This window comes from Mustela nigripes, chromosome 9 (genome assembly GCF_022355385.1).
Source record: "Mustela nigripes isolate SB6536 chromosome 9, MUSNIG.SB6536, whole genome shotgun sequence".
Classification (NCBI taxonomy): Eukaryota; Metazoa; Chordata; class Mammalia; order Carnivora; family Mustelidae; genus Mustela; species Mustela nigripes.
In genome coordinates, this window is record NC_081565.1 from 85,228,353 (window position 1) to 85,241,293 (window position 12,941).

Below are 12,941 nucleotides of genomic sequence, written 5' to 3' on the forward strand. Positions count from 1 at the left end.
CTGGCATTCAATCCACCGTTAATTCCTCCCACATGTTCATCCCAACCACCCGCTAACTAACCCTCGTCCAGGCCTCCGTTACGTCTCATCCAAGTACACCCCCCTCTGAACTGGTCCATGGGCTTCCTGTCTGTTCCTACTCCACATTTCTGCTTGCTCTCTGTCCGATCAGCCCAGCCCTCGTCAAAATCCAGCTTTGACATATCTGGATGCCTCAAGGGAGAGGAGTGTGTCTTGCCTTTTTTTTTTTTTTTTACACTCCAACACTTAGCAGAATATCAGATACACGGTGAATGTCGAAGGCAATCGACCAGGGCACACGAAGCCATGGTTCTTCTTAGTTGGGCAGAGTCTTTTTGGGTATTGTCATGAAAGCCATGTGAAACAGTCACTAGGGGTCCTGCATTTCTTTTAGCTCAGATAATCTTTCTTCTTTCCTTTCTTAAACTTCTTTTCTTCTATATTGATTTGTACTTGATATACAAAGACCTGCGTGTATTTAACATATACAAGTTGATTTGGACGGATGCACACACCCATGAGACGATTACCATAGTCAACGTAACAGATATGTATAGCACCATCCAGAGTTTCCTTGGGTCCTGTTGTGGGGTTGTTTGGTTTTGGGTTTGGGGTTTGGGGTTTATTTTATTTTTTTTTTTACATTATTTTTTTGTCTTAATTTTGGAGAGCCAGTGAAATCTCTAGAGCCTTTATCTAGAAAATACATCTTGCACATAATTTTTGGTATTTCATGAGTTTCCTGAAATCCATTCAGCTGTGGAACCTCTCACCCCTTTATAGTCCATGGAGCCCAGGTTGATAACCCGTGAACAGAACCAAATATCACAAGTTCAAGTTTGTCTTTAATTCTCAGCTTCCTTTTCCTTGTTTGGGTCTTTCTTGCACCATCATCCAAGCATCCACATGACCCAGAAGGACAGGCTATCGTAGTCACGGAACCGTGACTCCCCCTGCAAGAAGATTCCGTTCTCAGGGAACCCATTGTTCCCATTGTCATTTACAATATACTGCCCTGGATTGCAGGTGATGTGACAGAATTATGCCTTCTGCCGAAATAGGGCCCCCTTCACCTCTGAGGCCCTGCATCTGCCTTTCGAGCTAGCTGCGAAGATGGTAAATGGAAAAACTAGGGGCATGTAACTTAAGCTAAGTCACAGAACAATTCATGGCTCTGCTTCAAAGAAGCCCATACGACCTGACCGCCAACCCGAACACTGCTCTAAGACACACCACCTGCCCGGGACCCACCAGGAGAAGTCTTTGGACGAGGCTTATCCAGGCCCCGCTGTAAAGTCGCCCTGAAAATAAATCTTCACAGCTCAGAGAGCCAAGATACAAACAAAATGGGAAAATACTGCCCGAGGATTGCAAAGGCAAAGCTCAGCTGAAGCTGAACCGGGAAGCCGAGAGCGTGAGCGGAGGGAGTGTGACTGCTCCAGGATGCGAGGGCCTCGAGACCAGAGATGAAACTCGGAGCCTGAGGAGACCTGTGGTGAGCTCTGCCATGATAATTTAGGACATATATTTAGGCAGCAGAGAGTCTGAGCTAAATGCTTTTATTCCAAAACCATTTTCATCAAGAATTCACAAAATCTAATAAGAGAAAAGGAATGAGAAGCTTAGAGAGCTTCTGTCAATCAATCGAAAAAGCAATTACCTAGGAACCGTCTCTATCCGGTAGCTGTGCTGGGCACCATACAGGCCAACTGCTTACTATAGCACCTGCTGGAGGGTCCGTGTGCCTCACGGGGTTGGCCAGAGCTGGACCAAACACCCTCATTTTTTGCCCTAAATCAGACTTTTCAAGGAGAAGTAAAACTGCTTTGCCGTATATGACAAAGTATTGTAAAGCCATTGAGGACAATATAAAAACCCAGAGGACTTCACTCCTTAAGAATGTCTATCATTCCAAAGGAACTCTCAGACTCCACGTTCCAGAAGCATTCTCTGTGAGACTTGATCACAGCATTTCTCCGATTGTGCGGAAAGCACATGAGTCTGTGTGTCTTGTTGGAATGTAATCTTCGGGAGGGCAAGTTCAGGTCTCGTTTCTAAACTCAGAGCTGTGGCAGGGTCCCACGTGCTGACAGCTCAGTGAACCAGTGAGGTGCCCAGCCCCCACCCCAAGAAGGCACAGTATTTTGACTTACACGGTGCTTTTTAAAAAACTGTGGGGCTAATGCATTCTTCTCATTTCCAGTGTGGTTATTCAAATGCACTCCCGACTGTCTCCCCTCAGGAGGTCCTTCTCTGTGACCTCCATATCAACCCCTACGCTGTGTCCTTGCCTGCATTTATGCTGCTCACCTTTTGTTAACCTTTTTATTGTCAGGTTTCCTCAAGACAATGGGGCTCTATGGAGACAGAGAACACACATCTGTCTTGTACCCATGTGCACGTCTGAGTCTAAGCCAGCGCCTGGCACCCCGTGGGGTGCTTAATAAATAATTGTTAGATGAAAGAAATGAACTTATTTGAGATTATTTCTCTAGGAATTTACTAGAAGAGTAGTTTGATGAGATGCTCTAGAGGAAAAGGATGATGTTGTTGGCCGAGTAATTCTGACCAATGCTTCAGGTCCTCTTTCCGTTGGGGCATCATTCATCTCTGGCTCTGAGAATTCTCGCGAGAAGAAAACCTTGAATATTCTTTAGCTCTGCATATCCCAAACATATATGACAACAACAATCTTGTTAAAAGGAGTATCTCATAACATTCTGTGGGATGTGTTCCAAAAACACACTTTGGGCACCACTGCTTTAAGTCTTACAAAAAGACCCTGGCTGGGCCTCTAGGCCCTCAGACGCTAGCTAGTAAGTCTTTTTCGGTATTTACCAGGCTGAAGACAGCTTTTCTGCTCTCTCTAGAAAGAAAGAGAAGCTTTTCCTCGCTCACTGCTTCTTTCACGGACAGCTGATCCGCCTCCCCACTTCCCACACCCAACAGGGATTCTCAGGTCCCTCCTCACCCCGTCCGCACCGCAGGGCGACAACAGTGCTCTCCAAAGCAGAGCCAGAGTCACTTTCCTAAGCTGCAGGCCTCCACGCGGCTGGGCTCAACTTCAAATCAGTGCGATGAGTCGAGTGTTAAACCAAGACGACTTGTTTTTATCACTTAAATTGAATTAATTAACATCACTATTTTGGGCCACAGTTATTTGCCTTATAAAGGCATATCCAGGGCCTTTCCCAGAATCAGTTTCCCTCTACTGAGGCATCAGGACATTCAGGCCGGAGGGTAGGGCCCACCATCCTTTTGAGGAGAGACAGAAGCAATTTGCCACCAACAATCTTTAAGGTTAGTGAATGACTCCCTCACCAAACATCAACAACGACAAAACATTTTAGGGACATTTCAACATCAGGGAAGCATCACTTGTCCAGTAGGATTTCCCATGGGATTGGCTACACGTGGGAGTAAGGGGGCAGCTAGTTCATCTTGAAATCCTACGCCCGTGATCTGTGCCTAGGACCGACATTCCACTAAGGAGTGAGAGAAGAGGAGGGGAGGGGAGAGGGAGAGACGGAGGAAGAACGAGACAGACAGGAAAGTCACCCTGTGGGAAGGCCTCTGACCTCTGATGATGTGCCCTTGTGCACGCCCCGGCTGCACGGATGATACTAGAACCAACCGGGAGGAAAGCGAGAGCCTCACCAGCTCCTCTAATGGATGCCTCCATGTAGGAACTGGATGTTTTCATGTAGCTTCTGAAGATCCCAACAAGGGCACAAAGCAAGGTGAGCTCTGCAGCGCTTAATGAAATTGTTTCACCAAGTGAAATGGGGGTGGCTCTGAGCAGAGCCCACGGAGCCCCCAGATCTACCCGAAGAGGCGCGATGCGTACGTTGCTCTGTTTTAGCCAGACAGCGACCCATGGCTTCCCCCTGAGCAGGAAAGAGAAGTGCAGGCTGCGTGCCTGCAGGTTGGGAATGCGGTGCCGGTGCCGGGTTTATCACAGGCTGCTTGAGGCTGCGAATGTCCAAGTCATCAGCCAGGGAGGGTCAGAGGTGATCGTTAACTACACATTTCGCAAATCATAGCCAGAGTCTGGCACCTTCGCGGAGCTGTGAAATGGACAAAAGATGCGTGCTGTCTCTAACTTTTGGCCCAGCATTCTTTTGCATTTGCTTTCTAAAGTCCATTTTGATAACAAGCCAGAGTTGAACGGAGCCCCCCTCGCCCCACCCCCCATCACCACCATCACCGCTTATGGGCACTTCCAAGGTGCAAATGAAAATTTCTGATAAAGCTCACAGCCTTGAGGGAAATTTCAAGCGGCTCATTGCCTTAGTTTTCTCTTATTTTGCCACTCATTATCAGGCCGAATTGAAGGACAGATTTTGCCTTCTGCTCTGCAGGCTACATTCTATTCTCACTGGAGACCGCAGCTGGTGACCTGAGTATCTCGAGACTCACTTATCCGTGTAGCCCCCTCTTTAAAGAGCTCGAGATCTGCAAGGCGCATTCATGGAGGAAGTCTGTACATCAGCTGATGGAATGTGTGGGTGTGCACACATTAGGCAGAGAGAAAAGTTACTTTCTGCATGCAATGAGCCAAATTATCCCAACTCCTTTGCAGAAGAGCTTCCCCCCTTTCTTCTTTCTTATTTTTTTGTAGCTTGAATAGTATTTAGCTAAGCTTTCCGGTCTTTGGTTTCTCACTAGGCTCCAACAGGTGTGGGGAGTGCCCCGTGCACACCGCCAGGTCATCACTCTCGAGGACGCTGCCTCCCCCAGTGAACGTCTGTCTTACGGCTGGTGCCTTGTCACTGGCCTGGGTTTCAGAGTGGGGCCTCAGAAAGCGGGCAATGTTAAGACCAAAATAATGTCATTTAGTGTCCAGGGGGAGGTAAAAAAGAGGATTAGACGAAAGCAGGCAGGCAGGGTGTATTAAACAAGTCCATGACTAACAGGGTGTGACAGAAAAGGGTTTTATTCTTTTCAACAAAACAATTCCCTAGGGCTGGGGCCATTACTCCACTGGGCCTTTATCACCTTGGAATTTTTATGGTAATTTTTGATGAATTCACATTTTTGTAAAGGCTTTTTTGAAATGATGCCAGTTTTCAATTTTTAATTAAAGTCATAAATAATCTTAATTCTGCCTTAAAAGGTTTATTGTTTCTTAGTTCTTCTTCTTCTTCTTCTTCTTCTTCTTCTTTTTTTTTTTTTTATTGCTGCCAGGAAATATTTCAAATACCAAGCACTGAAGTGAGTTAGCAATTAGAATCTCTCCAAGGTCTAGTAACAACATCATACCGTGTAAATATTCCATGCCAGTACACCGGCACGAAGCCTGAAACTGTGGGTTGCCTGAGTTGGGGTTCATTCGCACAGCTTCTCCGGGGAGTGGCATTTCCTCTTTTTTATTGGATGGAGCAACTTTCATCGTTTTAATTTCCACAGATTAATTTATCACTGATTCGTAACAGATTTTTAAAATCTTCAGATTAAAAAAACAGGTTAAAATTTGGAGAGTAAGCATGGTAAACCGGTCCCTAAATTCTGGGCACTAAAAGGCAGCCACGGCCAGCTCGCCCGTTTGCAAGGAACAGGGTGCGCAGCATCAAAAGCTGATCACTGCAGACACAGTATCTCATTTTCTGGAAGACGAGATTGAGAAAATATTGAAATATTTGATATTAAGTTATAATATTGCTCCTCGAAAGTATATCCTTGTTACCTAACCACCTGACTGTTGAAGTCTGTCTGTAAATTGTCTTTACATTTCTATTTTGTAGTCTCAGGGTCTGATTTTCTTTTTTTAAATTAGTGCTTCAAGAATCTTTCACACAATCAGAACTATCCCTACTTTATATAGAGGCTGAGACACACCACATTTGAACAATGGAAAGCAATTAATTAACAATTCCTGAAAATATCTTATTCTGTTTCCATACCTACTGTCAACCCAGGTCACCTTCTTACGTGGACTATCGAATTGGGGCTTATTCGACTAGATGTGGGACCTGCATTCTCTCTTGTCCCAGGCAGCTATTTTTTTTTTTTTTTTTTTTTTTTTTTTAGGGAAGGCGCTCCCCAATCTTCAATGGATTTGGTATTATGGTAAAACCTCATACATTTCAGACAACTTAGGGGTGAATGGTCAGATTTAGGAGAAAAAAATCTCTCAAGAGTTGTGATTCTGGTTTGCCTGGGTTTTGATTTTTAAACAAAGACAACTTACGTCAAGTTTGCAAGACACACACACACAGATAACGACGAAAGCCAGTAGGCAGCGGTCCTGCCGACATAGCGGACAGGATGCGAGGATGGTGTTATTTGAAAAAGATGAATATCTTCCTTACAACTTTGTTTATGTCATTAACTCGCATAGCAGCTCCTTTGCACTTGTTCAATACAGGATATATTTAGTTCATCATCTGTTATCCTCTGTTGATAATGAGCATCTGTTATCAGTTTACTGTGTTCCAATAAAAGAGACTTCATTGTATTTATAGAGGAAAAAAATGATTTTAACAATTGACTTACTAGAGTGGGTTTATATGCAATTAGGATTTTCCAATCCTTCCGACTGGGCATTTTTCTCATTCACAAGGAAGAGGTCAAATTCTTTCCATATATGAGACCTCAACTGGCATTGTGTTAACGCCTCTCAAGGAAGAAAAACTCAAGGTAAAAAAAAAAAAAAAAGACTACACAGCATTTCCCAACATAAAAGTGTTAAATCCCCATAAACCATGAAAGAATGCACATTTCTAGTTCAGTAGAAGCACCAATGACCGGAAACCGCAGCCACAGGGTTTGATCACATCATGCGTTTAAATCACTTGACATGAGTTAGATCTTAAATCTCCCTTACACTTGCCACGAAGTGCCCTTCCATGAATCAGTACCATCTTGACGCAAAGGAAACACTCAAAAGGCTAAGGTCAGCTCAGTGTGTCTGTGTTTTTCTCCCATGGTCAGAAGGTACTTGCTGGTCCCCAAAGCTTACAAACTCAGTTATTGGGAAATGCGATGAAAGGTAGTAAGCTCCCCAGATCTCAAGGTGCGGGAGCACGACATGACCAACAGCTTGCTAGAGATTTTACGAGGTCGAGAGAGAGAGCATCAGGTGGGTTGGCTGGTTGATCTTTAATATTTCTTCCAAATCCAAGATGCTATGCTTTCTGTGTACTCTGAAAGATGCATTAATTCCTCAGTAATGTCAAAGTAATTTTAGGTTCAATTCCTTTCTCGAATTTCCGTACACAGTACGTATTAAGAAACGTGTTTTTTCCTAAGTTTAAAGCAGGCCTAGAGATACACCTACCTTCCCTCTCAGAGCTAAAATGGCTTCAGCCAATTGATATTTTATGAAAAAGCACTTATCTCCAGAAAGGGTTTTTGTTGTGCTGTTTTTCCCAATTCAATTTTCTTTAGCTATGTGGACGTAATTTCCATAAAAGCCTTTTGTCATTCTCTAGTTTAGGGGACTTTCACTAATTTTCTCTGATTCTTATTATATGAGTCCTCCCCAGAAATTCACATCTGGTTATATCAGCTGTGCAAACCACCACATTGCTATTACTTCATGAAGCTGTCCCTCTCCCCAAAGCGTCTAATGCATATAACAACTGGAGGAGTCTAAGAATTCTATTGCCCATCACGTGGTCCCACTATTGCAAAAGCAATTTAAATGTGCCTTTCCTGGCTGGGTAAACGCTCTTTCAAAATTACCTTTTTCCTTGCTTGTTGATCTTTGGAAGAATGTGCCTTCACATGCTTTCGTAGGGAACTTGGGTCTGTATAGCGTTTGGTGCATCCTGGAATTTGACAAGCATAAGGTTTCTAAATAAGAAAGAAAAAAAGAAACGAACTGTAGTTAAATCATAAAGGTAACTGGGGAAGATTGACTCAGACTACTGACTTCAGAGAATGAACTGTTACCAAGTGACTGAGGTGAAATGCTGGGTAACATTTGTGCCTTTTAATTCGAAAGCCCAGTAAGTTTGCACGAAGGCCAAGAGGAGGGCAAACTTTCAAGAAACAAGGAGACATCTTTAGAGGTTCACTCTTCCCACAAAACCTCTTGCGGCATTTTTGGATGTAGAAATTATTAGTAAGCATCTCTAGTCATACTTACAGTTATGTTCCCCTGAAAACAATCTTTGGTACTGTCAGAAACTAGGAAACACACATTCTTTAAGAGTTGAGGTATAAGGAAGCTGCAGGAAAGTCCAGAAAAGACTGGGAATGTTTCAGAGGAAACCTGATTCAGAAAGAAAGAAGGAGAGAATTAAAAGGGAATATTAGTGGAAGGTGAGTGAGGGACAACAGGTCTTTCAAACAACAGACACATGAAAACTCAGCCAGAGGAACATTAATATTATTATAGGGATTACAGGATTAGAGGAGTCCTGTTACTCAGCCTGGGTTATATGCCTGAGCCCTTGGCTGCATGCATTGAAAACACTAGGTTTAGCTCCTTCAAGTCCCCCATGCTCCTCAGAGAGGTGAGGTGTGGCGCCTAAGGCTGAGTCTAAAATCTTATTAATTTATGGGTCCCTGGTGATTGGCCTGTAATGATTAGGAATGAATGGATGGGAGCATTGCACATCGATTCAAAATGTAGCAGCTATACCTATGGTAATAACAAAATGCTCCCAGGGTTGGAGAGTATGGCTTTTAAGCTATGAAATAAAACAAATCTTTCTGTCTAATCTAAGAACTACACTAAAAAAAAATCACAAGATAAACTGTGTTCATACGTCACAACTTACAGTCCCTCATCTACCCTGGACTCCTGTAGGTGAGACTACCTAGAATTGTGACGACATGATTTTATTGTACTGTATTGTATTATTTTTTTAAGATTTTATTTATTTATTTGACAGACTGAGATCAGAAGCAGGCAGAGAGGCAGGCAGAGAGAGAGGGGGGAAGCAGGCTCCCTGCTGAGCAGAGAGCCCCATGCGGGACTCGATCCCAGGACCCTGAGATCATGACCTGAGCTGAAGGCAGAGGCTTAACCCACTGAGCCCCCAAGGTGCCCCGCCAACATGATTTTAAATGTAAGGAGGCAAAAAGGAAGCCTGTCTCTAAAAGAGGATTCTCGCTTGAGGAACCTGCTATGTCATTAACAAAACAGACCAAAACAGACCATCAAATCAAAATAAAAAACCAGGAAAAAAAATTTCAGATATTTTTCTCTGTATGTTTTGTTCCTGTTCTCTCGTGCATGCTTGTCATTTTGTGCGCCAACACAGACATGGGTTACATTATTTGCCCTGCTGAAAGCCATCTTTATGATTCGTTTTTATTTTTGCCATTTTTGATTCCAACCACAAGGTGAAGTCATGAATATAGAATTTATTTTGACACACCCAATATGAATTCTAAGTGCGATGGATCTGTTCCCTGACTGAATGATTGACTCAATCACCCAACAGGTCTCGTGGTTTTGTGGGGTGCTGGGCACTGTGTTACGTATGAGAAGTCTGACCATAAACAGTGGATGAATGAGGCTCTCCATATCTCTGGTTTTCCAAACAGTCAGCCAATATGGGTGGAAGCCCCTTGCCCGTCAGTTTCCATTGGGTAAACAACAGTTTTCTTTCCCGAGTTCGCACGATATTCTCACACTGGCCTTCCCTACCCTGCCCTGGCTTTAGGGGAGAACTCGATGATATCTGTGTCGGCAGTCATGCTGTGACCACATAAACTCACATTTCAAGCCCTCCAGGAGATGTGGCATGTAAAAAAACTTTAGGAATATTAACATGTTGTATAAATCAATATCACTATTTTTACCACAGTCGCTACTATTTGGGTTGAAAAGACAAGAAATGGGTAATGCGATTTTTGTACTTGATTTTGAGATGTTCTTGGAGAAGGCGTGAATACTCCCCATTCCTCCCAGGTGGCTTCCCTCTCTCCCCTGCTGTCGGCCCCCTGGGATTCATGTGCCAAGTGAGCAATGTCTGGTGCTGGTCCAAGTGCTACTGGTATACTGGCCATTCTACCTCGGGTTACCGAAGCTTTAAGTGGCGTGCTACACTTTATCAAACTATAGTTTCCACATGTACTGTAAAGTCATTCCCCCTGTTTCGATTTTAAGATGCTGATAGAGAAATAAGTCAATAACACTTTTCAGGGTTAGAATTATGAACTCCGTAATCCTTGCGGAGCAAATAATTTTCCGATAAGTAAAGAATCCATTGAGTTGAAGAAAGATGCTTCATCCAAAATTCTGACAGCATTAGCATACGGAGTGCTTAATGAAAGGAAATGAGGCCTGAATTTAAGTAACACATTCTTCAAGCAGCTACAGTTTGCTTTTTAAGACAAATGTTTAATTTTTACGTGATTTTAAAAGAGTTTACCAATTCATCTAATGCAATAAAAATTTAAACAGGAGGGCAGGTCTGCACCTTAAAGGAAGGTTGATGGTTTTAAAAGATTTAATAGAGCAGTGTTTAAAAAAAAAAAATAAAAGTAGCTGGGTTTTAAAAGCTACTGCATTGAACCAAATCATGAAATTATTATCTGTGGTAGCTTTCCTCAAAAGTTTTAAAAAGTGATTTAAAAAAAAAAAAATCCAAAACGATTTCAGAAAATGCTTGTAGTCTGATTCGCTAAAATTAGCTCCGAGTGAAGAAGGGTACTGTGGAGCCATAACACTTCGGCTCACAATAGTTCTTTCAAACTACAGATAACTAGCTAGAGTAGAGGCAATTTCTCAAGACAATCTTGTCTCGTGAATGTTCATTCTTCCATGATAAAGTTTAATGACAAATTGGAAAATTTATTAGATTCTACCAAGACAGTTTTAGACATACAACATAGGGCATTTTAACATAATTTATTCTCTTTCCTATTTCTACCTTTTAAAAAATCCTGCTATTCACCAAATTTATTCATTTCATATTCTATTCTGTTGGTCCTAAAATCACTGAATTTATCTCAGCTAGAGCAGAAAGGGGCTCTCCTCTACCCATAGTGCTCTAATTATATTCTAGCTATTTACTAGGCAAACCATCACGTTTATGGATATTAGGAGATAATTCTGTTTAAAAAGGTTATGTGACATATAGCTAAAATGACTTGTATCAATATGACTAATAGAGACTAATATAAAATTTAATAAATATGTCAACTATAACATCAGAGGAATCTTAAATATGTATGAGAAGGTGTGTAGAAATAATGGTATCTTTTCAAAATTCAAATTCTGGTGTAGTTTAATAATAGACATCAGAATGTTAACACTGAAAAAGTACTGTCATGAATACATTATTTGCAAGAACGTGGGGTGAGAGATCTGTGGTGTGTATAATACATTTATCCTGATGGCTTTGTTAAGTGGAGAGAAAGTGCACACTGCCTACCGGGCATCGAGGAAGGAAAATGGCCTCAAAACTCTAGAAATGCAGAGGAGGATGATCAACAGGACAGAAAACAGAAGAGTCTCAGGAAAGGAACAAAATGTTACTGCACGAAGAGAGTTAAGGCGCAACGGTGAAAACCAGTCGTTCTCACACGGGTTATGTCTGGCTGTGCGGTTGTTAACGCACGGGAGGCATAATGAAGCTGAATCCTGGGGAGGGACCTGCGGATTCTTTTCAGATTGCCTGAAGGTGAAAATGCCAGGTGGTTTCTAAAGCAAAAAGCCAGATTCATACTCAGTAACCGTGCCAGCCTCAAAGTTCTTATGTCAGAAAGAAAAGAACCAGGGTAAGGGCTGGGGTGGCTGGGCGGTGGCAGGTAGTGAAACCAACAAAAACCAAACCACTTCTTATTTCAAGCTAGCGTATAGTATCTATTCATGCATGTCCTGGTATTTAAATACTTATTTTCATGCCCAGTCCCTGGTAGAGGTTCTCTGTCCTCCAGTCTCCTATGTGCCCCTGGTCCATCTCTGCTTTGTACACAGAGGTCACCGAGGAACCTCTTGGTCTCAGGCAGGTGGGAGATTTCTAATGACTTGTCACTAGAGGCCCCTCTGGACCTTCCCCAAGTTTCCACTGCTGCCCTTGGCATTGTCCCTCAAACCTGCAGACCGTAAAGCAAGCCCCTCCACTAGCCCACCATCAAACGGGCACTCCCTCACCCCGGGACTTAGGGCTGGAAGTGGGAAAGCTCCTGCCCTTCTTACAGTGTCCAGATGCGTCCTCTGGTGCTTGGCACGGTCGCTGGAGTTACTGAAGGCCTTCTGACAGCCCGGGTGCTGGCAGAGATACGGCTTCTCGCCTGTGTGGCTCCGCAAGTGAATCTTGAGATTCTCAAGCCTGGAAAAGGCCTTCTTGCAACCTTCAAACTGTGCGGGGGAAAAAAAATAAAAAAGAAAGAAAGAAAAGAAAAAGAAAACAAGTTTTAGCTGTTGAGAAGGAACTTGAATGTTTGGGTCTGGGGGACAGGGGGGAAAAAATGTCCTTAGCATGTATTTAGTCTAAAATGTAAAAGACAAAACAAAAAAATAAGATGAAATCCAAATAGTAACAAATGTGACTTCTAAAAATACCCATGTATTGATGTGAACTGCATTTTTCCACTAATATACATGCCACTTTCCCTACCAGATCTGGGCCCCAAACTGATTTCTGTGATTACTTGTGTCAGAGAAAATTTGCTGTGAACCATCTGGCTCAGTTAATAAAAATACAGTAATGCGTGTCTTAAAGATTTATTAAAAAATTAACTCACTTTTCCATTTCCAAATTGGACTAAATGGAAGGAACCAGGAAGGAAGAAACTTTTTACAACTAATAAACTAAGAACAACAACAACAAAAAATTGAAGTGATGGACGAGAGAAAGATGGGCTTCTGAAGACCAAGGGTCCAGGATGCAAAAGGCACGTGTCCATGGGGTCGTCACGACCAGAAACTTCCTGAACTACCACAAGGAGTTTTTCAGCTGCCAAAGAGCGACTCTGTTGGCGTACACACTGATGCCAAACCTAATGAGATAGAA

The 12,941-nt window shown here is 42.8% G+C and overlaps 1 protein-coding gene across 4 annotated transcripts in view; it reads right to left on the reverse strand.

Moving 5' to 3' along the window:
• The window catches only part of GLIS3 (GLIS family zinc finger 3), a 438,277-nt gene that overhangs the window by 88,277 nt on the left and 337,059 nt on the right, over positions 1 to 12,941 (reverse strand). For all 4 annotated transcript variants that reach the window (XM_059411957.1, XM_059411960.1, XM_059411958.1 and 1 more), the window contains 2 exons: positions 12,125 to 12,286; positions 7,708 to 7,818 (listed from right to left, as the gene is read on the reverse strand). In XM_059411957.1, the coding sequence (XP_059267940.1) occupies positions 7,708 to 7,818; positions 12,125 to 12,286 (273 nt within the window). The remainder of the gene's footprint in view (positions 1 to 7,707; positions 7,819 to 12,124; positions 12,287 to 12,941) is intronic.